Source organism: Bacillus rossius, chromosome 3, assembly GCF_032445375.1.
Source record: "Bacillus rossius redtenbacheri isolate Brsri chromosome 3, Brsri_v3, whole genome shotgun sequence".
NCBI classification, from domain to species: Eukaryota; Metazoa; Arthropoda; class Insecta; order Phasmatodea; family Bacillidae; genus Bacillus; species Bacillus rossius.
The window spans coordinates 72,354,649-72,380,520 of NC_086332.1; the positions used below are offsets into that span (position 1 = coordinate 72,354,649).

Genomic DNA, 25,872 nt, shown 5'->3' on the forward strand with positions numbered 1-25,872 from the left:
TTTCCAGGTTTTTCAGGTTTTCCAGGGTCAGTAGACACCCTGAATAATGCTCCACTAGTAGAGCCAAAATTGTATGGTATTTTAAAAAAAGTAATTTTCATCATTAAAAATAGCAGATATCAAACACTATTATGTTGATCAATTACCATATTTGCTCGCGTAAAGGCCCCGCCCGCGTATACTCCCCCTCCACCCCCCCCCCCCAACCCCCCGTGTTGTAAACATTTTTGAGAAAAAATTTAAAAACGTGTTTTTCTGGCTTTATCTGAGGGAAGGGCAGCTTGGCATGCATCAAACAGCAAGCCATGTATTGTGAGCGGCGGGAGGTGATTTTGTAAGTGGCAGTGATACAGAGACTGGTATTATAGTTTGTCCGCTCTCAGTAGGACTGTCGTGAGGCGTGACAGACGTACGCAGTTAGTCGTATCTCAAACGACATAAAGATAAAGAAAGCTGGACTTGCGCGCTTGTGTTGATGTGCAGTGTTGTCGGAGAAGAAGAGGGCAAGTGAAGAATGAAGGGAAGTGGGTGGAGCAGGTACCTACGTAGTCAGCAAGCGCTGCTGGCCGACAGTGTTGCCATGCTTTACGCGCTCCGGCTGTTTCACCCTACACATTGCCAGTCACATTGTTTTAGCGTCTGTGTCGTTACCGTAAACGTGAAAATGGGCGGAAAAAGGGGTAGCTACACGGTCGAGTATAAGTTAAAGGTCATAGCTTACGCGACCGAACACAGTAAACGCGCTCCCGCGAGGAAATTCGACGTGGTATTTCTAACACTCCTTTGTCTGGTTGGCTGGCTAGCTGGCAGGAGGGAGGTTAAGCCACGCCTCTGCCTCTCTCTCCTCCTGCCGCAGCGCTGCCTCTCCCCCCTGCGGACTCGCTGCCTCTCTCTCCCTCCTGCCGCGTCGCTGCTTACCCCACCCTCCCTCATTAGAACAAAGACGCACGACTTGCCAGTCGTTCCGCCAGCTGTTTCATTTAATCAAAATTTAATTGGCGTTTAAATAAGTTGTAGCAGTATTTCATTTTGCTTTTATTAAATGTTAGTTTTTCATACCTGAAAAAAAGAAAAATCTATTTTTTCCTCCAAATTTGCGTATAGGCCCGCTCCCCTTTTTTGGAGTCGAAAATTTGGAAAAAAAAGGGGGGAGCCTTTACGCGAGTAAATACGGTACTTCAACAATTTGTGGTATGACACTAAAATGTGTACATAAAACAATTCAACATAATATTGATGAGCGTAAGTTAACCAAAAAACTAAAACAATAACATTCTACATTCTTCTGTAATGTTCCTTAGTTTATAATAAAGTTATAAATATAAAAATAAAAAATAAGGCTAATCTTTTTTTTTGGAATGCAATGTCTAGAGGCAAAAATATATGATTGTAATTTGACTAGTTCTGCTGTTATCGTTTGTATTTTTTATGTATCGTGCATTACTATGTACAATTACTCTATTACCAAAACAAGAAGTGGTGTCGCTCGAACTCCTAAACCTACAACATTTTAAAATAACTTTTCAAAGATACTGTTTGGATTTCGTAAAATCGTTGCTCTAAATGATTCATGATGAAAAAAGTCTCGTGAATACAAAATGGTTATTACTACTTATTAATTTCACGAAAATCCACAACTTACACTATAACACAGTTCTCAGCTTCTACACAAAACCAAGTTTGCTGCCTTAAAACACTTTCCATTTCTCTCTCTCTCGTTCTCTTACATGACGCAAAATTATTACATCAGCCCACCCTCAAACATAAAAAAAAAACCACAAATGAGACAATATAAAATATGTGAACATATATTAAAAATTTTAATGAGAAAGGAAAAAAAGGTAAAAGTAAATTTAAGTGACTTAATCATAATAAGTAAACAATAAATCAGAATTACTTAAAGTGTTATAAATAAATGATCCTATGTTCATAAAACAAGTCACCAATGTACAACTACTTCTCAAAAGAACACACAGCATTCATTTACATAATTATAGAAAACCTAACCATATATTATTTCTTATTATAACTACATGATAAATATTTAACCAACTTATGCAGTAGCCTGTGTTGCTTCAAGTTTATTTATGGTGCCAAAATATTTTCAAATTCAAAACTTATTTTTTGTGACTGTCTTATTATTTCAATACTGTTAATATAAATCAGAGACTCAAAAATGCAATGTTAAAACCTCAAAATTTCTCTGAAGACCTTTAGTCACGTCTGAATGAAATACATTTACTTTACTTTAAAAAATCATACATAGAAAAATAAAAATTCTTTTTAATTAGCACATAATATTTTAAGTTTTTAAATAAAAGCCTACACTAAATATTTGTAAAATGAACTCCATCTTTTTTATTTGGATGAATATCACTGCATTATGGTGTTATACTATGTACAGACTTAAATTTCAATGTTTGGCGATATATTGACTTAAAGTTTGCTGTTATTTTGGTTTTATCGCTATTGATATTTACCATATAAACTTGTCTCTATCCATTAGCCCTTCATCGCCTTTTATATATTCTCTTAATGACCCCGCTGTTGATAAGAGAGGTTAAGTTCATCCATTGAATGCATGCCATCATGCCCCACCGTAAATATAACATCTATGCATGACCACAGTCTAGTGCAACTACTTCGCCCAGAAGCTAAGCAGAGAAAGCTACTCACTCAGCACAAGTTGGCCTGCATGTCCTGGACGATGGCGCAGATCTCCGGGAAGGAGGGGCGCGCGTGGGTGTCTGCCTGCCAGCAGGGGGTCATGAGCTGCACGTAGACAGTCTGGGGGCAGAGCGGCGGGCAGGGGAGCCGGATACCCCCCTCCAGGGCAGCCAGGAGCTGCTGCTGGTCCTGCTCGCAGCCCCCGAGCTGCGGGTCCTCGCCCCGGGAGAACATCTCGAACAGCGTCACGCCGTACGACCACACGTCCGAGCGCGGGGAGAACTTGCCGTCCCGCAGGCTCTCCGGGGCATACCTGCGGTGGCGACACAGGGGTTCTCAGTGGTGCTGCAGCCTCTACCGCAACACAACAAGCCTCCAGCCAATGGCATTCGAAATAAGTCTCAAGGGGTATAAAGTATTACTTGGACGCTGGAATGATCACTTAGTATTTTGTTTGTTCGTAGACTATTCAAAATGTTGCCTTTACCCAACCACTTGATAGCGTATCTCCAGTTTAACTTCATCCTTAGTTTATGCCTTCTGACGTCAAAAAATAAAACCACACAAAAAAAAAATTGAAAGTCAAAAACAACATCTCCCTGCTCCATCTCTCGTTTAACTTACTCCACCTTTTTTCCCTTCATTTTTAACCTAAACGTCTCTCGCACACCTTTCTCTCTTCCGCTATTTGCTCATGCTCATTTGCAGTACCTTTTCGACACAAAACATACCACCAAGTATGTATCATGATTTCATGAATACCTAATATCAATATACTGTACATATACATGGACTCATGTCTTAAGAAACAGTGCCTCATAAAAAGTAAACATACGTAAAAGAAAGTTATCTGTGCTAATTTTTTTTTAAATGTTTCTCACCAATTGCAAGTAAACATAGCTGCAAGAATACTCAAATATATAAAATTTAATGTCATGTCACTAACAAAAAATCAAAACTCTCCACTGTATTAGTTGTTATGGTATACGTAACAGTTTCCTTTGAAAATAACTTACTGCATTTCACTTTGTGGCAGTGTATAAATAAACACTAATATGGCGAGCTAATTTGTTATAGCGATAAGTAGAGTCAAGATTTTATGGTTTTATTTCGAGAACAATTTCATTTACAAAATAACATAAAAAGACACAAAATAACAGACAAAAATTGCTTATTCATAATTGCTAAAAATAACAGACAAAGACTTAAACCTAAGCACGAAATAAAAAAAAGTTTAAGTTTGAACTTGCAGTTATACACTTAAAGAATTCAAATAAAATTTTTATAATTTAATATAAGCCTGTAAATAATATCATTATAAGTATGAAGAATACAAAGGATTAAACGTAAGCAGGAATTAAATTGGGGAATTCTCAAGCCGGTATTGTCAAGAATAAATAAGCAACTTAATTTAAAACTTAAAAGTATTACAATTCGGAACAAAATGTGCATCATGATAGGCCCTATGGTCTACAGGGGGCATTAAATTATGCTGCGGGAAATTCATCAGAATAATTAATTGGATAACTTTATTTTTAATATATTCATATTATTCAATATCAGTTCTGTTGATACCATTCCAGATAATAGAACAATATTCTAACTTTTATCTTATACGTGCCAAAATGAGTGAGATGATTGAGTATGAATTAGTTGCATAAGAAGTAATACATTTTATAAGCTAAAGTTCTTCAAGCATGAGAATATAAATAATCAACATGTTTGTGAAAATATAAATTAGAATCTAGAATGACATCAAGATCCTTTATAAAAGGAGATTTAGAGATTAAAGAATCAGAAAATTTGTACTCATATTCAATTGGATGATATTTCATAGTAAATGATACGACCTTGGTTTTATCTTTATTAAGTTTTACCAAATTTTTTAAACACCAATTATTGACTTCAATAATGTCTTATTGTAATAATAGACAATCATTTAATGTATAAATAATTATATAGAGTTTTACATCATCAGAAATATATACCAACAGAGTGGCTGAGTAACTTAGTAATATGTATCACTAATATAAATATATATATTAAAGAGGAGAGGTGAAGTGTACCACTCTGAGGTACACCAAAATAATTACACTCAATGAATTTACCAAGAAAAAACGATTAAAATTTTGTAATTTGAGTTTAATTTTGTCAAACTGCTCATTGACTTCATGTTTTTAGTTACATTTCAGTGCTAATTGGTGTATTAATTATCATTTCTGTGTTAAATGTTGTACTGACATGCTTTGCGGTGTTATTTCGGTTTTATCGCAATTCACTTTGTATAAACTTGTCCCAAACCATAAGTAATGTACATATTTTGTGTTTGATGAATTCATGTTTTTTGGGACATAATTTGAGAGTACTGATTCAATATTTCATATTTGCAATACAACTATAATGTTGTAAATAGAGTAACATTCCAGTACCAAATAAAACCATTTTTATGGGGAAAATAAAATTTTTTTCTGATTAAACAATTTTCACTGAAAAATCAACATTCCGAAAATGACACAATTCAATATCTGAACAATATATTAAATAAAGTATGTGTTTGAATTTGACAAAGGCTAGAGATTATATAAGGTCAGTTTTATATTCCACACTAGTGTTTCATTGATAAAAAGTTGTGCAAACTGGTTTGGTAAGTCACTTTCCAGGTGGGGATAAGTTATGAAAATGTACAGAAACCTATATGATAATTAAAGCTTTTTTAGTATCTTATCTTTGAAAAAGAAACCCTGCATTGCAGGTTCTGCTGTCACTCACCACTTGATAGGCAAGTCCCGGCTGGTCTTCAGAATGTAATAATCATTCTTTTCCATCACCTGCGCCAGGCCAAAGTCCGATATTTTCACGTGGTTCTCGTTGGCGACTAGAATATTGCGGGCTGCCAAGTCTCGATGAACAATGTTCTTGCGGCCCAGGTATTCCATTCCCTGCACCCATTACAGATAGTAATGCATTTTTTCTTCATAAAATAGACATTAGAAATAATATTTAGAATTTTCTTATTAGGGATGAGCTAGTCCAATCTTCAAATATCATTACCATTAAATATTCAAAATATTTTGTATTCAAGGAAGAAGATTCAAGAAAAATTTTAGGTTGAGAAATTCATAGTTCAAACACTAATATTTCTGTATTTTACCAGCTTTAAATTACTTTACTCTCCAAACACTATCAGCTATCCTGATAATAGTGACTTTAATGTCACCATTATCAGGATATCATTATTATCAGGATTATAATTATCATTATCAGAATTATAATGTCACCTGTCAAAACATCGGTGAAACCTTTGCTCTCGATGTGGCTAGATTCCTCAAGCTAAGAAACTTCAGACAATGGCCACGAAAAGTTGCGATCATCACCAGAGAAATTTGTGTGCTTACCACCAATACAGTGTTTTCAGTGTGTTTGTTTAGCACTGCTGCAAATTTCTGTGACACCAATAAATTGTTCAGATCCTGAATGTTTAAACAAACATTTCTTTTTAGAAGAAATGAGATTTTTTTTTAAACTTAAGTCTCTGTGTTTTTGATCATGTATTATTTATTTTTGAGATTCTGATTCTGATTTGAGGGGGTATTCCTGAGAAAATCTGAGATTCTAATTCAAAGTTCTGATTTGAGAATAATGGAATTAGACCCATCACTGGTATTAATTTATAATCACTTGATAGACAATACTGATACATCAATAATACTCAGTTACTAAAGATATGAAGGATGTTTTCTTAAAACTTAAAATGCTCGAAAACTTTGTATAAATATTTCAAATATCAAAATTTTGAAGCTGCATGTCATTGTAGAAAAGCTAAAAGTTTTTTTATTATTGATTTTATGTCTTGTCAATGAGCTTATTAAAGACAGGCAGACATACAAAATTCATGGAAATCAAAGTTCGAACTGTCCAAAGCCTATTGTTATAGACCCAGAAAATGGTGAACTGCAAAATTAGCGAAAAATGATGAAATTCGCTAGTTTTTAAATTTTTTTTTTTTTTTTTTTTTTTTTTGCAAAATTTAGACATTTTTGTGGAACAAAATTTGGCGCGAAATACAGCTGTTTCCAAGAGTTAATCAATGCCATTTCTGAAAACATCACACTGTAATTCATAGATTTTTAACACAATACGTATACGTACAAATTTCAATAACTAAGTATTTTGACATCTCAAACATAGTATTTTCTTTTACTGCAGCACCAATTACTATATTTACGGGGGGGAGCCGAATTGTTGCCCCTTGGAAGGGCAGTTCTTCAGGATTTTACTGGCAATGGTTTGTTTGTACAGCGACTGGAAGGGCAGCCCATCCAATTTCTGAAAACATGTTTCTTTAAGTGTTTTAATAATCCTGAAAAGTTGCCCCTTGGAAGGGCAGCCCATCAGGATTTTTCTGACAGTAGTGTTTTTGAAAGGTTGTCTAAATTGTTGCCCCTTGGATGGGCAGCCCTTCAGGATTTTTCTGACAGTGGTTAGTTTAGGTCAGGTTATATTGAAAATACTAAAAAATAGTGTGGATTGTTGGTTAGGATAAGTTAGCTACATTAAAAACACTGTAAAATAATTATGAATCACCAATTTAAATTGTACCTAGGTAACTTAACCTAACCCACCATACTTACTATATTGAAGTATTTTTTAATGTAGCTAATCTAACCAAATGTTCACTATATTTCACAGTATTTTAAATGTAGCAACCTAACCAACAGTTCAAACAATTTCATTGTACTAACATAATTACTCATTAAAACCGCAAAATACTTTTTTAATTTTTTCTTAGAAAAAGGTAGTTTTCCCCCCCAGAACCACCAAAATTTGTTAAGTTTCAATTCATAGGGTACAGAATTCAGAAATTAACATTTCATACTGAACTTTAAAAAACTAATGTTAATTTTTTACCCCTATTTTGTGTAGCACTTTTATGTTTTAATTTAGTATCTATTTTTGCAAAGATTTTGTCTAATTTTAACACTGCTTTTGGTCAATTTTATTTAACATTTTCTGAGGTCCCTACCAATTGTAAGAAGGGGTGTGCAAGTATTAAAAAAATATTATATATTTTTGAATTATTTTGATGTTTGGTTTGATTCTTCAAATCAAATATTTTTTTATTATTATTCATTACCAATAGATACACCAATTGAGAATCATTTACAAAAATTTGAAATGAAAAAAATTGTTCTGTATGAGGCTAAGATGATTTGGTGGGAAATTTGAATTTGTTTTCTACAACATACTACATTGTACAGTAAACTCCCGGTATACCGCGCCCCGATAGATCGCGGAATCGGGTATATCGCGGGTCAAACCATGTCCCCCAATCAGAAATGAATAATAATAATAATAATAACAGTAGAACCTCGTTAATTCGTGATGGTCGGGACCGAGATAATCACGAATTACAGAATTTCACGGACTAGCGATTAAAAGCCCGGAAGGTCTTGTCAAGCTTCTCAGACACCGGCGTGCAGCTGGGTTAAGGCCAAGGTCATGTGACGTAACATCTACCGAGGCTTACTGCGCCTTGGCAGCAGATGGATAAAAAATAGTAAACTCTCCAATATTCGTATTAATTGGGACCCGCCGATGCCCGGATAATTAAAATCCTGTAAAAAAAAAAAAGTAATAAACCCGGATAAACCGTTCACGGTAAGGGCCGTTTTCGAATTAGTCTCGGCTTAAAAAAATACGGCACTGCCTAGCCATTAGTTCACGGTCATTTACAACAGCCGAAAGGAGAAAGATAAGATTGTGCTGGCCTTGCACCCCTTCCCCCCCCCCCCCCCCCTTCCTACAGCCGAATGCCAGCCAGACAGGTCACTCGCCAGGCGCCTGCCGTGCGGTGGCGGGTGGAAACAAACAAAGGGAGGCGGGAAGCAGAAGTCAGGACATCCCCCTCAAGTTTAAAGAGTGACAAATGTGACAGCTGAAAGGGGGGGGCGACACAAAGGGTCGGTACAAACAGCGTTGCAGAGTTTGGAGACCCACGCGATGGCTTGTAGTGTTTGCCGGCCGCCGGCCAGCGTGACGTTAATTTTAAGCGCTGACAATTTTTACTTCTCTTTTTTTTTCTGCACTTTTAAATCGTCCCGGATTATCCGATTCCCGAATTAGCGCGTCACGGATTAACGAGTTTCTACTGTAATAATAATGGAATAAATGGTTGACAGCCGATTAGGATAATTTTGCGTTGTAACTCACAAACTAAGCATCAGGCAGAAAAAAGCCTAGGCGTAGAAAATGTCCGCAGTGAAATTCTAAACAAGATATCTCCGTACATTATTCCTCTATCTTTCAAATTATGGTCCAATCCAGCCCAGTGTTATTTTCTGAAACACTAGTTCTTAACATTTTTTTTTAAACCCACAAATAAAGCATCGGACAGGGGACCCGATAAAGCCCACCATCCAGCGACATTATCCAGCGTGACTCGGCTGGGGATTGATTTTGGATAGGTTTGGTTGACGGCAAGCGCTGGGAGGGGAGAGGCGAGCCGAGAATATGCGACCAAGACACCCGGGTAGACGGGAGGAGTGGAATATAAGCGCCAGTGATGAGAGGGGCGATTAAGCCGAAAGGGGGGAAGTCTGGTGACCTTGAGTAGTTCACTCATTTCCGTCGGCACACTTCTCGTGGTCACGTGTGTTGACAAGCGGAGACATATAAATGTTTTGTTATAACTTGAACCTACAGACGTAATATTATTCATTGTATTATACACGTTCATCTTTTTACTTTGGTATAATGTTTTAACATTAACCCCTTAACATATTAACCCGAGTATATTCGTTTTTTTACATTTGGCACGTAATTATTAACCCGAGTTTACTCGTTCGACTAACAAAAACGTGCGTCTGATTATATTATTTCGAGTTTTCTCGAATGAGTTATATGAGCTCTCGCTAGATGTCGTGGTAGGTATTTTCAGCCTTTGAAACAGACTTCCAGTAGTTTTATGTTACCCACTAGATGTCAGGGCAGATTCGATCCATCACGGTACCCTACTTACACGCGTTCGCCGTTTGTGTTTGAAAAATTGTACATTAGATGTCTCTAATAGTACTATTATGAATTTATGATGTTCCCGCCAATGTTTATATATTTTAGCTGAGGTGTCAACATTACTGTAATGTGAATAATAGAAATTGTTCAAAATGAGTGATTCCGACAGTGAAGGAAGCGACGTGAGTGATCTTGATAAATTGGGATCTGATAGTAGCGACAATTATAATGACATTTCAAGCTCAGAAGAATCAGGTAGTGAAGAGATATCTGGCAGAATGTGGTGTGAGATAAACTGTAGTTTGCCAACTATCTCTCCTCCAAGATACCCATTTACAGGTAAACCAGGCGTCAATGTAAATGTAAATGTTGACGATAATTTTCTTCGTTATTTTCTCTTATTTTTTGATAATGATTTGGCTGAACTCATAGCTACAGAAACGAACCGTTTTGCATCACAGTACATTCAAACACATCCTCAAACAAAATGGAAACCAACAAACAAAGAGGAAATCTATGTTTTTCTTGCACTAGTTGTGGCTCAAAGCATAGTCAAAAAACCTACATATAAAATGTACTGGGCTAAGAACCCAATATTTGACACACCATTTTTTAGGAAAACCATGCCATTTCGCAGATTTGTTCAGCTGAAACAGTTTCTTCATTTTGTGGATAATGAGTCATATGATGCAGCCACCCATCCAAACCCTAAACTGAACAAAATATGGCCTATATATATTCATTTGCAAAATAAATTTTCTGAACTTTACACTCCAGAAAAAGATGTCACAGTAGATGAAAGTCTTATGTTATATAAAGGGCGTCTAGGTTGGAAACAGTACTCACCTCTCAAAAGGGCGCGGTTTGGAATAAAGTCATTCATGTTATGTGAATCGTCAAGTGGATATGTATATTCCTTCGTAATTTACACCGGACGAGGAACCAATTTTGATGATGAATACAAAGGCTTGCCAATGTCGTCACAAGTAGTTATGTCATTAGTGAAACCTCTTCTTGGGAAAGGTTATTGTGTCATTACTGACAATTTTTATACCTCACCACAGCTATCAGATATGTTGCTATCACATCGAACCGATTCTTATGGGACTGTGAAAACGACAAGAAAAGAAATGCCACCAGAATTGCGGAAACAAAAATTGCCGAAAGGCAGTGTCATTGCTTTCCAAAGAGGTAAACTATTGGCATTGAAGTGGATGGACAAAAAACCAGTCACAATGTTGTCTACAATCCACAATTCTGAAATGAAAAGTGTTACAATCTATGGACAACAGCACATAAAACCACAAGTTGTGTTAGATTACAACAGTACAATGGGAGGTGTGGACATTGTTGACCAGCGCACAACAGACTATGCAGTACCCAGGAAGAGGGGGAAAAAATACTATAAGAAGATTTTTTTCCATTTAGTGGACCTAGCAATATGGAATTCATTTTTGTTATATTCAAAGTTGGGAGGGAAGCAGTCACATTTGGAGTACAGAGAGGCTGTTGTCAAAAATTTGATTGAACAGTTTCACAAGCCAACAATGTCGCCAGGACGAGGTAGGCCTGGAAAATCAACGAATCCACTGAGAATGACTGAACGTCACTTTCCAGCTACGATCCCGCCAACTGACAAAAAAAGCAATCCTACACGCCAGTGTGCAATGTGCAGCAGGGTGACAGATTCACGGGGGGAAAAAATACGGCGTGAAACACGGTACATGTGTGAAGACTGTGGTGTGCCACTGTGTGTAGTGCCGTGCTTCAGAGTTTATCATACAACAGCAGACATTTAGGCAGAAATTAGTTAGGCTTACAGTCAGAGTGAAATGCATTCAAGAATAACTTCACACTTGATGTAAGTTTTTGGACATACGCCATTGCTAAGAACTTTTTCTGTTGAAGAAAAACTAATAAATAAAATAAATAAATAAAAATAAAAATAAAAATACTCAAAAAAAAAGATACAAAAAACACACAAAATTAAGCAAACAATTGCTGTTGTCAACAAGGATATGAACACCACAAAATATTCCGAAACAGGAATATGGTCAGCAAACAAAGAAAAAACAAAGAAAAATGTACTAAGAGAACGAAAAAATCCCCACAAATGATGACAACACAAAAATATTGAAACCCAAAATAATTCAGCACAACAGTTGAAGCGAGACAAAAAACATGACAAAACGAAAAAACAAACAAATACAATAGTTTTACCTAAACAGAAACAAGCGACGTTTCGGGAACTGCTATCTGCTCCCGTCCTCAGGCAGAGACGCACATGGTACGGAAACACAGGTGCGACTGAGAAGGGGCTGGAAAATGAGGGTATTTATCAGAGAAAGGGCTACATCTTGCTCAGCCAATGACAGACGAGCTGTCTCCCCATTGGCTGTGCACCATGTAGTTAAAGCGGATTGGTTATGGTGGGTTGAGTATTGGCTATTGTTTTGTGCTGCAGGGATGTTTCTCTCTTTATCAAAGGGATCCACATATTTTTTAATTCAATGCTCTGCTGGCTGAAAATATTTTTATTGCTAATAATGAAGGCTGATTCTTTGATTTTCCTTTTTATTTTATCGGATTCCTGTATGAGTGGTGTGGAGTCTTCCCAGAGAATTTTGTGGCTATTTTCCCATGTATGTTCAGAAAGTCTGGATTTTAGGGTTTCACCCTTCTTGCAGTTGTTTTTGTGTTCTTTGATTCGGGTGGATAGAGCTCTGCCAGTTTCACCTATGTACATGTGGCCACATTCACAGGGGATTTGATACACACAGTTGTGAGTTTGTAATTTTTCTGTGGCTGGTTTCACCTTGGTAACAATACTTTTAATAGTAGATTTAGAACGGAATGCTGTTTGAAGTCCATATTTATTTCCTAGGCGTCTTATTTTTTCTGAAAGCCCTTGAACATATGGAATAACTAGGGTTCCTGCAGGTTTCTCAGTTTCTGTGGATTTGAGTGTTTTGTTGGATTTCAAATGCTGTTTGATGGTGTTGACAGGGTAACCATTGGCTATGAGTTCTTTTTTTATATGATTGTGTTCAACCGCAATAGATTTCTCATCAGAACAAATAATCTCAGCTCGGTTGGTTAGTGTGTGAATTATGCCAGTTTTTGTTGTTTTGGGATGGTTGGATGCAAAATTAAGGTATTGGCCTGTGTGCGTAGGTTTCCTGTATACTTTTGTTTCCAGGCTGTTGTTTTTTCTGCTGACTAGTACATCCAGGAAAGGAATGCTACCTTTGGTTTCTTTTTCATATGTGAATTTTATTGATGGCCTCAGAGAGTTGAGGTGGTTCACAAATTCCTCCAAAGTTTCAGGTCCATGTTGCCAGACAGTGAAGGTATCATCCACATAACGGAGCCAGATTTTTGGAGGGCTATTACTTTTGCTAAGTGCTTCTTGCTCAAAGTTTTCCATAAATATATTGGCCATAAATGGTGAAAGAGAAGAGCCCATTGCCATGCCATCGGTCTGTTTGTAGAAAATATCCTTGAACTGGAAATATGTTGTGGTGACACAGAGGGTAATCATTTCCATGATGGATGGGATTGGTATTATAGTTCTGTCCTTTAGGGTTGGATCAGCTTCCAATTTCGCCTTGACAATGCTGAGTGTTTCGGCTACTGGCACATTAGTGAAGAGGCTTTGGACATCAAAACTCACCAGGGTATCATTGTTTTCTATTTTCAGTGTTTTGACTATAGAAATAAAATGATTAGAATCTTTGACAAATGTATCTGTCTGTCCTGCTAGTGGCTCAACAATTTTCAGGAGATATTTTGATAGTTTCTGGCATGGGGAATTACAACAACTGATGATCGGGCGCAGAGGCATGTCGGGTTTATGAATCTTTGGAAGACCGTAAATGTGGGGTGCTTTACTGCTGTGTGGTGTCAGTTCTGATCTAGTTTTTTCTGGGATGTGATTCTGATGTTTTTTTAGAGTTTGGTACACTTTTCTTTCAATGCTGGCTGTGGGGTCTTTTACCAGTTTTGTATATTGATCTGTGGTGATCAAATCAGTAATTTTTTGCTCATAGTCTGGTTTGTCAAGTATGACTGTAGCACGACCCTTATCGGCTGGGAGGATTACAATGGTATGGTCGGATTTCAGAGTTTTGATGGCCTTTAGTTCATCAGGCGGCAGATTCGGTTTAGGTGGACCAGCTGAAGTGATTGCTGTACGCACATTCCAACGAAATTCATCTTGTTTGGCGGCAGGAAGTTTGTATATTGCACTCTCAACAGATGAAACTATGTCAAGTGCAGGAATGTGTCGTGGAGCAATGCTGAAATTGAGGCCTTTTTGTAAAACATTTTCCTCGCTATTGGACAGCTTTCTTGAAGATGAATTAACGACAGTGTTGATGCTCTGTGTTGTGGGATGTGTTTTTGTATTCATCTTACTCGTCAGTTTGGCTAATTTATCTTTTTAAAGATAACAATAACTTCACAAATGTCAATACAGACTCGTGACATTATTCAGCTACTGTATTCAAATAAAAATTCTTCTATTTATTGTGCTGTGAAAAAAACTGAATGTCTCACATAAAAACTTTGTTTTTTGTAAAGAATGACATCCTTGACATTACAATGATTTTTTTTTGTATTTGTGAATGTTCAGCTATTGCAATTAGTGTATACTGTACAAACCTTGTGAGGTAAATTTTTATACGAAGATCTATTCGGACTGACAACATTTACATATCATATGTACATATTTTGTTTTTCATGTTATTCAGGCAATTTTATAAAAGTAGATGTAATTTTGTAAAAGAAATATGGTATGTTGCAAAAGTTATTTCATTTGTTTCTATGTAAGCTTATACTATATCTGGCTAATGTTATAAATATTTTTAGTAATCTTAGTGAATATTAGCACTGACGAGAATACACGGGTTAGGAAACCAGTGTCCATTCAAAATGACATGATGGTGTGATAAATGTGAAATTTTAATGTATTTTGTGTGGTATGTCCATTTGCATATTGAATAGGTAAAATATATTGCTGCACAAATGTGATTTTCAGATAACTACTTTTGAGAAATAATTCTAACCATGCTGAACATTACTAATGTTGTTATAATAACTTCCAATTTGTGTTAAATGTTTTTATCTAAATATTTATCTATTTAATTATATTCCATAAATATTTATAATGTATTTACATATATTTCAGCAATGACGAGTATACTCGGGTTAGTAAAACAGTGTGCATTAAAAATTACATAATTTTGTAAAAAATGTAAAAACGTATGTTTTACATGTGGTACGTTTATTTGCATATTAAAAACAATAGATTACTGCAAAAAAACCAATTTTAAAAAATGGTTTTTTTAGACACATATATCTAGCCATAATATATATGTTAAGGGGTTAATAGTAAAGTAAATCAGCTAGCGTATTTTTAATCTTTGCCGAGGAATTCCCAGTGGTCCAATACTTACGTGAACCATACTGTACCACTTTTGCCGTGAGGTAGTAAACAAGCCCCGGAAATGTTTGTGTGTAGCGGTCTCCCGACCTTTAACCAGAGGCTGGGGAATATAACACTCGCCGATCCGAGCCACACACACTCAGAAACTCGACACAGCGTTTGATGGAATAAGTAAAGACAACGTTTAACAGACTTTTTAATACGGCGCCACTGATTGCGCTAAAATTATTTTGGCGCAATTTTTGTATCCCACATGTGACCATTTATAATTTACTGTAAGCATGGATAACAAAGATTAACCACTTTACACGATAGACGATTCTTTATTTTATATTGTACGAATGCTAGAATCGTTTTTCACGTATCTGCTGCACACTTCTGCAAAATACACGCTATCTGTAAGTACGTAAATCTAGAATTTTTATTTTGTCAATCAAACTCGGTACTTTGCGATTCATATTCGGTTTGAAGTATTACTATGGCCTTTCTATTTAGAAGACTTTGACCACAGAATCGTGTGTAACCGCACACACTGCACTTACTTTGTTACGGACACTCAGACGAAGCAGATACTGTGGCTGACACCACGAGACTGGCAGCAGCTTGTGTGCCGCACGTGTGTATGGCGGCGTGTGGCGCGCTCGTAGGCCGTGCGACAAACTGTGCGCGGCATGCGGAAAAAAAAAATTCAACACAATATTTATCTTTAAAATTAATTATTTTTATTTTTTCACCCGCGTTTAGTGAAAACTGCGGATGCAAAGTCGCACAAAGGCGGGCTGTCTATACTGTGCGTGCTTGCCGACCTATTAGAACACAGGCGGTGTTTTATGCCTTTTGACCTTGGTCACATCGAAACATCGCGGTTATGCAACAACGCGGGTAAAAGTTATGTCCCCCGACAACCGCGTTAAATAGGGAGTGTACTGTACTTATTTTTATATGTAACAAATATTCTGTGATTATGAAAAAAATGTTATTAAAAATACTTTATTTATGTATATAATCTGTTGTTTCAACAAAACATATTATAAACTTAAAATTTTACGGGTTTTAAATGTATTGCCAGGTTTAATACTATCTTGTATTTAACACAACTCTACTATGGTTTCATTTAACTATATTTTGCATAAAATTTTCTTAAACTCTTGTGAATTGAGGAAAAAAAATAAATATTCACTATGACATTGTCCTGGCTTTGCCCCACAGAGCCTAACAACCCACCACCCCTCACACCCCTCCTAACCACATTGCTTTTCAAACTTCCCGCCAGCGACGTGCATGTGACATATTTAAACAGTGTGCCAGACTAACAAAAGAGGGCACAGTAGAATCAGTGCCTCGGTCCCTAAATAAACAGTAAATAATATTGTAAACCTTTTTCTTTTATGTCCGAAGTGTACATTAATTTCAGGAATTTGCAAACATTGTCACAATATTCAGTTAAGTTACAACTTTGCAGCAACAGACCTGAACTTGCAGAAGGCCATTTATACCGTATTTACCCGCGTATGGGTCACACATTTTATGCTGAGTTTTTGTTTAAAACATGTACTGCGACCCGTATGCAAATTTTTTCAGTTCTGGTAAAAAAAAAAATAACACGACACTGTGAGGTCGAATATGTGCGTAAATAACTAGCCTGAGCTGGTTTTTAATAAATATGTAATGTAAGTATACAGCAGCGCATGTAAAACACCATGAACTGCACTATTCAGCTGTGACTGCCACCTATCGAGCGGCTACCCGGCTGCCGCCGGTAAGTAATGTGGCTGACTGCTGCTGACACTCAGCAAGAGATCAAAAATCTAAAAACAAACCAGCCAGAGGAGGGGAGGGGCTCTGAATGTGTGAGTGTGAATAGCAGTGTTTATGGTTCTCCCTCCCTTTCTAATCTTTGTAAATGTCCGTGAACTGGCACCGTACACAATCACTGCGTCTAAATCGAAAGGTTTTTGTGATGCACCTGTATCCAAACACTGTTTTTGTGTTTTTGAAGAGAGATTTCCCACACTTTCTACTCCACGATTCCATGACAAAATTTATGAAAAGGGTATTCTTTTTTTAAAAATTAAATTGAGCAGCACGCCATCTTTTATCTCCTGGGTAAGGATATGGGTAAAATAATATATAATAAATGGGAAGGGAAATACGAGTATAAAAACTAGTATTCTTGCACCATAAAGGATGAAAAGGAGAGAAGCGAAGAAGAACCCCAGTGCCAATGCCATAAACCATATAGACTTCACTGTATTCTACTGGAGACAGATTTATGGTACGACCCATATTCGAGGGCGACCCTTAAAGTGAAACTGTTAGATTTTTTTGCTCAAAATTACAGATACAACCTATAGGCAAGGGTGACCCTTCTGCGGGTAAATACAGTATATTTGATAATTTTGAACTCTAATCTAACACGTAATATTCTGTTTTAATTCCAATATGCATTTTAACGACTAACAGTTTATTTAACAGGGCGTCAGACGCTTTGTCCAGCTACTTCAGCCCCCCGAGGTAAGACGCATCTAGCTCTCCGAGAACTTTAACTTTCAAGTTAACTGATCTATTTGTCGTCCCATCCCTTAATTCTTTCAAATTACTTTCGTATTTCTCAGAGCTTACTTCAGGGGCTCGACTGTTTAATTACGAACTTAGTAATCCGCTAATCGGAATTCTGAAACTACCGCGAAACTAATCTCCCACCTAGAGGTGGCTCTGGACTTCACCAAAAATAGACGTGCCATTATATGTTTTCGTAGTTGTACTATTAATCCTAATTGATGTATGAGAGGCATGTGACGCCATGGTGTGCATTAAATCTCGGTACCGTACTTCTTGTGTTTTAATCTGAGTCTACTTAAGTGTGTACCTGTAACTGAAGACCGGTGTGTGGGACGCCTTACGAGCCCACTATATTAACAACTACAGCCCGACGCTGAGAGCAGGCTAGGGTCAGGTGGTTTTTGGTAATTGAGCAAAGGGGGATATAACATAAGTCACACTCCCACACGGGCGACGTCACGCCCCGGGTCGGAGTCTCTGCCGGGTCCGTGTCCCTCTAACACAGTGGCGCCCATTATTATTCGTAAACAACAGCCAACAAATCCTCCGACCACATAAATTCTTTGTTTAGATTTTATTCAAAAAAAATATTTGATATTCATGAATAATCCTACTTGAAATTAGATTCAAATAAAACAACAGGATTTCCAGGGGCCTAATTGTAAGGAGCCATCCCAGCATTTTGCTGAAGTGATATCAGGAAACCATTGAGAAGAAATATCAGAATGGATGGGCCAGGTCCTTCGGCATCGCTCGGGCACGGCACCGGGAGACTGACCTTCGCCACGTCAAGGGCGAACTTGAGCAGCTGTCGCTTGGTGAGCGACTCCTTGTGTATCTTGAGGAAGCTCTGCAGCGAGCCATGCTGCACGTACTCCATCACCAGGCTGATCTCCGGCTCCAGGATCACGCCCTTGATCTCCACGATGTTCTCGTGCTTCAGGGCCTGCGAGAGAGATTTAAGACTCCAGACTCGGGTCACGTACAAGCCTTTTCCTGACCCTGCCATCTGCTAACAGCCAATCAGTAGAGGCACTGGAAAATCGTAAAAACGATATAGGCGCGAATAAAAGCGACAAAATGGTTTATCGGCGAATAAACGCTACAATCCCGTTTTTAGAAGTAAGTATTAAAATTTCAAGTAATATTAAAATTTCAAGTAAATTTTAGGTTTACCTAATATTTTTAAATAAACCATTTCTTATTATTAACGGCCTAACCTCATACAATAAAGAACATTCTTTATTTTATGCATCTTCTTACCGTGTTTCAAGATTACCTAATAAACTGTAACGATGGCGAGCCATGTAAACAATCAACACGATCTATGAATCTTGTAAATAACACGAAACACAATTTAAATACGCATAGGCTTGCGCGGAAACTTGTTTAACGGCAAACGTAACGTACGACCCAAACAAATGTAAACGGTTAAAGAGAGACGTTTATTTACGCGCATGAATATTTTCACGGGAAAAAAAGTGAAATGTGAAAACATTGAAGCGGCCATGTTTGCAAACGTGTTGCTTGCGTGCGTGATAATAACACAAGCAATCAAATTATTTACTGTTAAATGACAACTAAAATATAAAAATGCATTAATTTAACTTTACAACACACGCAGCTTATATTTGGCAACTACAAAAAAAAAATTACTAAAATCTACTTCAGTCAAATTCGTTAGCACTTTAAGGCTGGGTTCACAATTAAAAAAATAACAGTAACAGTAATAGTAGGTCGTGTGCATAGGATATGAACGCCATGTTTCCTAACCTAACGATTCACAATAGCGGAAAGTTGGTCGTGTGCATGGGAGCGAGGTCGTGCGCATAGGAGTGAAATGAATATATTTTATTTCGGTCGCGTACGCATGGCACAACAGCCAATGGGAGAAGAGCAGGGTGCTTTTTTGGCGGGACTAGAAATATGTTTATATTTATTAACCATATTGTGGTGAGAAAATGTCAAGATAATAATAGTATTATCGTTATTTTAAAAGTTAATATGTTTATTTACTAACACTGCTAACAGATGTCGCATCGTTTGCGAAATTACATTGGCTGAAATTAACAGTAAGAGTTCAATTGTGAACCGATTACGCAGTTCACACAGGTTGTGTGCACAGGTCGTGTGCATGGCTTGCTATGCACTCGCTTAATTTTTTTAATTGTGAACCCAGCTTAACGGGAAAAAAAGATGGCAGCAATGTAGCTCTATGCTTTTGTCGCTCATTTGTTGAACGTACCTAGTGTTTACTAATTTCCTAACCCGAAAAACAAACGGTAATCTGTGAAACTAAAATATTGCGCTGCTATTCACAATAAAATTAAGGTTATTAAATTCGGTTTTCTGTATCGCGTTCGCGTGCAATGCAGTTATAACTATAAAATATATACACATATATATATTTTTTACCATTTTGGGACGGACAAAATCTGTTACGGTTGTAACGGTTCGTTACTTACAAAAATAAAAAGATTTTTAAGCGTCGATTTTAGTTGTTTTATTCTTTGAAATTATAATACACAAAACGAATCCAATGTTTCATTCTCTCGTTTCACACATACATCTACCCGTCGAAAATTGCCCGCATTTCACTTGATGAGATTTAATAATAAAAATAATAACGTCGATTAAGTCCTTCAATAAGGAAACTATCCTAAATATGTGCGGCCTCAAGCACGGCCGCACCTAGCAAAAAACAGCGAGCCGCCGAAACGTGCCTCGCCTGGCAACGATCGACAGACGACTGGTGAAGTCCTGCCACACACTTCTCCACGCAGGGAGTAGACGTCACATGACCTCACCGACCAATCACACGCACGCTTCTTTCACGCTTACAGATACAAGCCAATCATAGAACAAGTTACAATACATGAAAAAACTTTGTACATACAGAACTCTGGGCTTCCCCTGATCAGTCTCTTTTCAATTTCACATCGAAATCGGGGACTTCCATTCTCGTTCTCTCTCCCACACCGTGAGAGAGCAGTTATCACTCAGTTCCCATGCAGGGGGGAAATTACCGTCTTTATCTCGGTTGGCGGGGAAACACTGTTTCTTTCTCACTTCCACTTACAGGCCTTTCATGCCTTTCTTTCTAACCATCACTCCAGCCCAGACACAGTCCCGTGATTTATAATTATATTACAACACGTTAATAAAAATTAAGAATAATAATTATAATACGAAGTACTTTACCAAATTAAAATCATTTAGAAATAACCTGAAAAAGTAGGCCTAAACAAGCAAAAATCTAGAACAGCGGCTTCTTTGTGAATAATTACCTAAAAATTACTGATGATAGAAAATGTCTGTTAAAATAAAAGGTACATTCTTAAAACACATAGCGAGTGAAAATAACATATATTAATAGCCATAACGTCTGATTATACTGTCTCATAACATACACACCACTCTAAAAACATTGACTTATTATTGCTTACATATACAAAAAAGAAGTTTAAAAGAAAATTCTTTATTTAGGAGGGCAGGGTCTTGCAATGCTATACGGTGCATTCACGTGCAGAGCAATACAAATCGCATAATTTCTACGTTAGTGACACTAACATACTTATGTGCAAAGCTTGCAACATCCGCATAAACTGGGAGAATTAAAATTAATGCTATATAAATGCTAAATGGCAAAATATAAATGCTACAAACAGCCATTATAAATGCTATTTTCCAGTGCCTCTACCAATCAGTCTCCACTAAAACCACACTGCTTCCAATTTATCAAAACTCATACAAAAAAAAAAGCTTTGTTTGCAAAACCTTACCCAAGATATAGATATCATTCAAAAATATTTTAAGAACTCATTACTTATATACATATCATTTCACATATGTATTTCTCAAGTCACTTAACTCAATGGGAGGATAAAAGATTTGGAATAATAATGACACTGTGCCTATAAGGAGGTAAAAATCTGTCAAAAATGTGTAAGCATAATGACCAGGCAAGTCACGCAACCGCGCCGGCCATTCTATTATCGACACATTTGTCATGTGATATATTTGTCACTGAATTGCAGAACCTATTCATTCTCTAATATGTGTAATTTATTTGAATTTTAATAAGAACATTAAAAATTTCTTACAATAAATTAGCAAAAAACATAGTTCAAATTTAAGTTTCCGAATCCCTGGTGAAGCTTCACCCCAAAATATAATGGCCCTGCCAAAGTAAAAGTCCCAGGGCCCCGCAGAGTCAAAGAACACCATTGTGTATATGGAACAAACTATCTAAAAAATTATGATTTAAAATATCAAATATAACAAGCCAACCAATAATTAAAAGTGAATTAAGCTGGGATTTGATGTGTGAACAGTACACCTGTGTGAATATCAGTTTTTTAGTTTGAATTGAATATGAATTTAAAAAAAAATTATTCTTGAATACAAATATTGAATTTGCATAGTAAGAATAAGAATCCCACTAAATATTTTTTTTTCACATATCACAACAAATACATATTGAAAGAAAAAGCAAATCTGTAGTGTAGTGGCTTATATAAATTAAATTAATATTAATGTTAAGATAGCTAAAATTACTATTTAGGTAATAATTTTTGTTGAAATAACAAAATTTCGAAAGAAAAATATAAATAATTTTTTTTATGGTGATCAAAATAGCATCAAAAAATATTTTGATAAACAGTGCAATGCGAATATGTAAGGCAATTGCAGTAAGTGTGAAGAAACTTCAAGAGGATGGGTTTAAAAAGAATGTGCAGTGAGAAGATTTAATATATAGTTAAATTTCATGCAGGTTTAAAAATTTTTTTTAACTTGTTTGTTTGAATTTTTTACCTTGTGAAAATAAGTCATTTTTTATAATATACAATAGTATTAACATTTATGGATTATATTTTTTGGCTTGTTTTAACTTAAGTTTTGGAACACCACAGTAGCTGCTTAGTCAATCCAGTATGTGTGCTTGTTAAAAGAGGCAAAGTTTTTTTTCCCCTCTTAGTGACCTTTTTTTTTGGGACACACAGGAGAAGATAAGCTGTCACTGCCATATGAGTGATGTGAGTTTGAGTTTGAGTGTGAGTGTGAGTGTGAGTGTGAGTGTGAGTGTGAGTGTGAGTGTGAGTGTGAGTGAGAGTGTAAGTGAATGTGTGAGTGTGAGAGTGAGTGTGTTTGTGCGTGTACGTGTGTGCCTGTATCCAGTCGTCGGTCACTGTGTATTATCCACCAGAAAAACGTTGTAATAGGTTGTTAGGCTTTAGGAGTCTTTGCTGTGAGTATGCGACCAGATGTTTTCCACGAGATCTATACAAGATTTTTCTCTAGGGGCTGGAAAAATTAGCATCTATTTTTTTCAAAATAAGCACTATAATTTTATAAATTAGTATCTATTATTAAGAAATCAACTTTTCCATGCAACATATTTAAAACTTAAAATTTACATTCTAAATTTTGAAAAGTAAATATGAGGACATTTATAGTTCTGTAGAAAAAAATTATTCATCCCTTTATTGATTAAAACCACAAAAAATTCAAATGTTATCAATTGAATTAAATTGGGTTAGGCCAGTGAAATGAAAGAAAATCTGCAACAAAAATGGTGGTTGTGTTATTTTTATGTAATAACTAATTTCCTAATAAGTCTTCAGTAAAAAAAACATATGGATGTAAAAATTTGATTATACATGTGCATGAGACCCTGACAACTACCAGGTATAAATTTAATGTGAGTCAGGTATAAATGTGAAATGATACATTTTGTTACACCATTTTGAATAGTCATTAAATGTGTAGCAGTTTGTGGAATTTTATAGAGGGTAATTTACAAATGAATGACATTTTAAATTAATTTTGCTAAAAAAAAATATTTATTTCGAAACTTAACTAAAATACTATGTATGTCAGAAATTAGCAAAAAAATAATAATATTTCAAGTGTAAATTAGCAAAATAGTACCATCCATAGCAAAATGCTAATTTTTCCAGCCCTTAGCTATTTTGCTACACTTGCTAATAACTTAGCTAATGTTTTTGAATGTTCACTGCATTGAAACATTTTTGGTTTGGTTTTATTTGCTAAAGTTTTCAACAACACCGGTGATATGCATGTAAAAAGTCTTCTGGAGAAAAGGTTGATAGAAACTCTTACTTTTTGTACACTAACCTAAAATTTCTGTAAATTTAGGTTACAAGTTCGGCATATTATAGCTTACCACAAAATATTCATTATCTATTTAGCATTTGTAGGAATGGTTAGTTTTATGTACCTCTACTGATAAATACGGCTTAACATACTGAAACATACTTAACACAGACATTCACTACAGTTAGTTAACGTTTCAGAAGCCCTGCTTGAAATATACTTTCTGTAGCTCTCAACCAGATGGCAAATTTAACATGACCATGGGGCTAGCAACTTGCGAGCATGCACCCAGCACACGAAACTGTCAAACTGTCACACATTATATTAGCATGTACGTTACTTTCACACCAAATGTCTTTCAAATATCCATTTACAAAATAAACAAAAAGCATATTTCAGTTGCAAGACATTTTAAAGTAACACTTTCAATAAGATGTTACAAAATAAAAGTGCTCTTCTTGACTAGCCCTGCCAACTCGACAGATTGTAAACCTATTGAACTACAAGCAGCTACAGACCAGTGACTTTGTTCAAGTATTCGGATAAGCCCTCAAATGGTTTGCATCATCTTGCAATAGTTGCAAGAACAGTACCTTCATGATGGAGATCTCCCTCTCAAAGTCCTGGAGAACAGCGCCCATGGCGTCTCCTTTCAGCTTCTTGACGGCCACAAGCTGGGGCTCGCAGTCGTCCCGCTCCATTGTGCCACGGAACACCTCTCCGTAGAACCCCTGAAGTAGACAAAAAAAACTGCCATGTTTATCTCTCATTTCTACCTAATCTGAAAGCACTGTAAATGTGAGCATGCACAACAATTTATTTGACAGTTTCATGAAGAGTAAAATAATACAAGTCAACCAGAGGTGTATTAGTGTTTAAATTTCAGAATTTTTCCTTTCCTCCGATATTTTTCTTCGAATCTTTACCCTCAAAAATAAAATAATTTCCATACCAAGTATCTCATGTTATTTGCATGTTTCAGGATCTGACAGGCCCATTCATACTTTAAAGTGAGATAACTTTGCAATGAGGTTTCACAGCACTTGTTCTATGCTGTTTCAAATGTTTATTTAAACATAATGGTCTTAAAAGTTTAAAGAAATTAATCTAGGTTTTGGGTATTAATTTTTTCGTATTCACGCCAACTAACAAAGTACTCATCGCCTGATATGGTACTTTACAAATGAAATGATTTTATATGTTGCATTGGGCACAATACCCATCAAAATCTTAGTGAAATAAGGTGAAAGAGACTACCTATACAAGCAGGAGTTGGGAGGGCGGGTGGAGGAGATGAACCACATTACCTGCTGTTTGCTTTCAAATTCTTTACATTTGTTGGTGGGAATGATAATTTTTTTTTAGGATTGTTGGGGAGACAGATTCTTCCCCCTCCTGTATAAGGCCGTGTATACTAGTAGCAGAACTTCAAGGGCGGTCACCTGTCCGATGCGGCCTTGCAGCACCACGTTGCAGTTGGAGTCCAACTCGAAGATGCCCTGCATGGAGGTGATGCTGTCCACCGATGTGTTCACTATCGGGAACGTGAATGTGGAGAACATGGTGGAGAAGTCCGGCGTGGCAAAGTCCTCTAAGGGCGACGACGACTGTGCAGACAACACAGGCCTCACCGCGTGGTCCACCACTTCTGGTGGGAAACACACAACTGACCCAGCAGCCGGGGCAAGCCGTATTTCCTTCCTGCCTCCCCACACATACTGAAATATGTTTGCTTTTACTTTTAGGTTGGTAATGATATCAATACAAAATTTTAAAAATGAATGAATGATTGAATGAATGAAATAAAGAATGACTGAATGAAGGTTGATTCACAACCTATACGAATGAATTTACATATAAAAGTAAACATGGTAGGTATTTCATGCTGCCATTCGTATCTCATGGAGCTTGCATAAGTAAGATACTGGAACAACTCTCGACTTTTGGTGTGTACTTATGTGCAAACATCTTGCCTGCACTTCCTCTTTTCCAATGATTGAGCAAGTTACTGCAGAGGCCATTTCCCCACAAATCTTATAGATTTTTGACAATTTCATAAAAAAATAAAA

General features: G+C 36.6%; 1 protein-coding gene across 2 annotated transcripts in view; it reads right to left on the reverse strand.

Annotated features, from left to right (window-relative positions):
* The window catches only part of LOC134530888 (tyrosine-protein kinase hopscotch), a 121,389-nt gene that overhangs the window by 22,804 nt on the left and 72,713 nt on the right, over positions 1-25,872 (reverse strand). For both annotated transcript variants that reach the window (XM_063366167.1, XM_063366165.1), the window contains 5 exons: positions 25,246-25,410; positions 24,397-24,534; positions 18,465-18,632; positions 5,437-5,606; positions 2,677-2,980 (listed from right to left, as the gene is read on the reverse strand). In XM_063366167.1, coding sequence (XP_063222237.1) covers positions 2,677-2,980; positions 5,437-5,606; positions 18,465-18,632; positions 24,397-24,534; positions 25,246-25,410 — 945 coding nt within the window. The remainder of the gene's footprint in view (positions 1-2,676; positions 2,981-5,436; positions 5,607-18,464; positions 18,633-24,396; positions 24,535-25,245; positions 25,411-25,872) is intronic.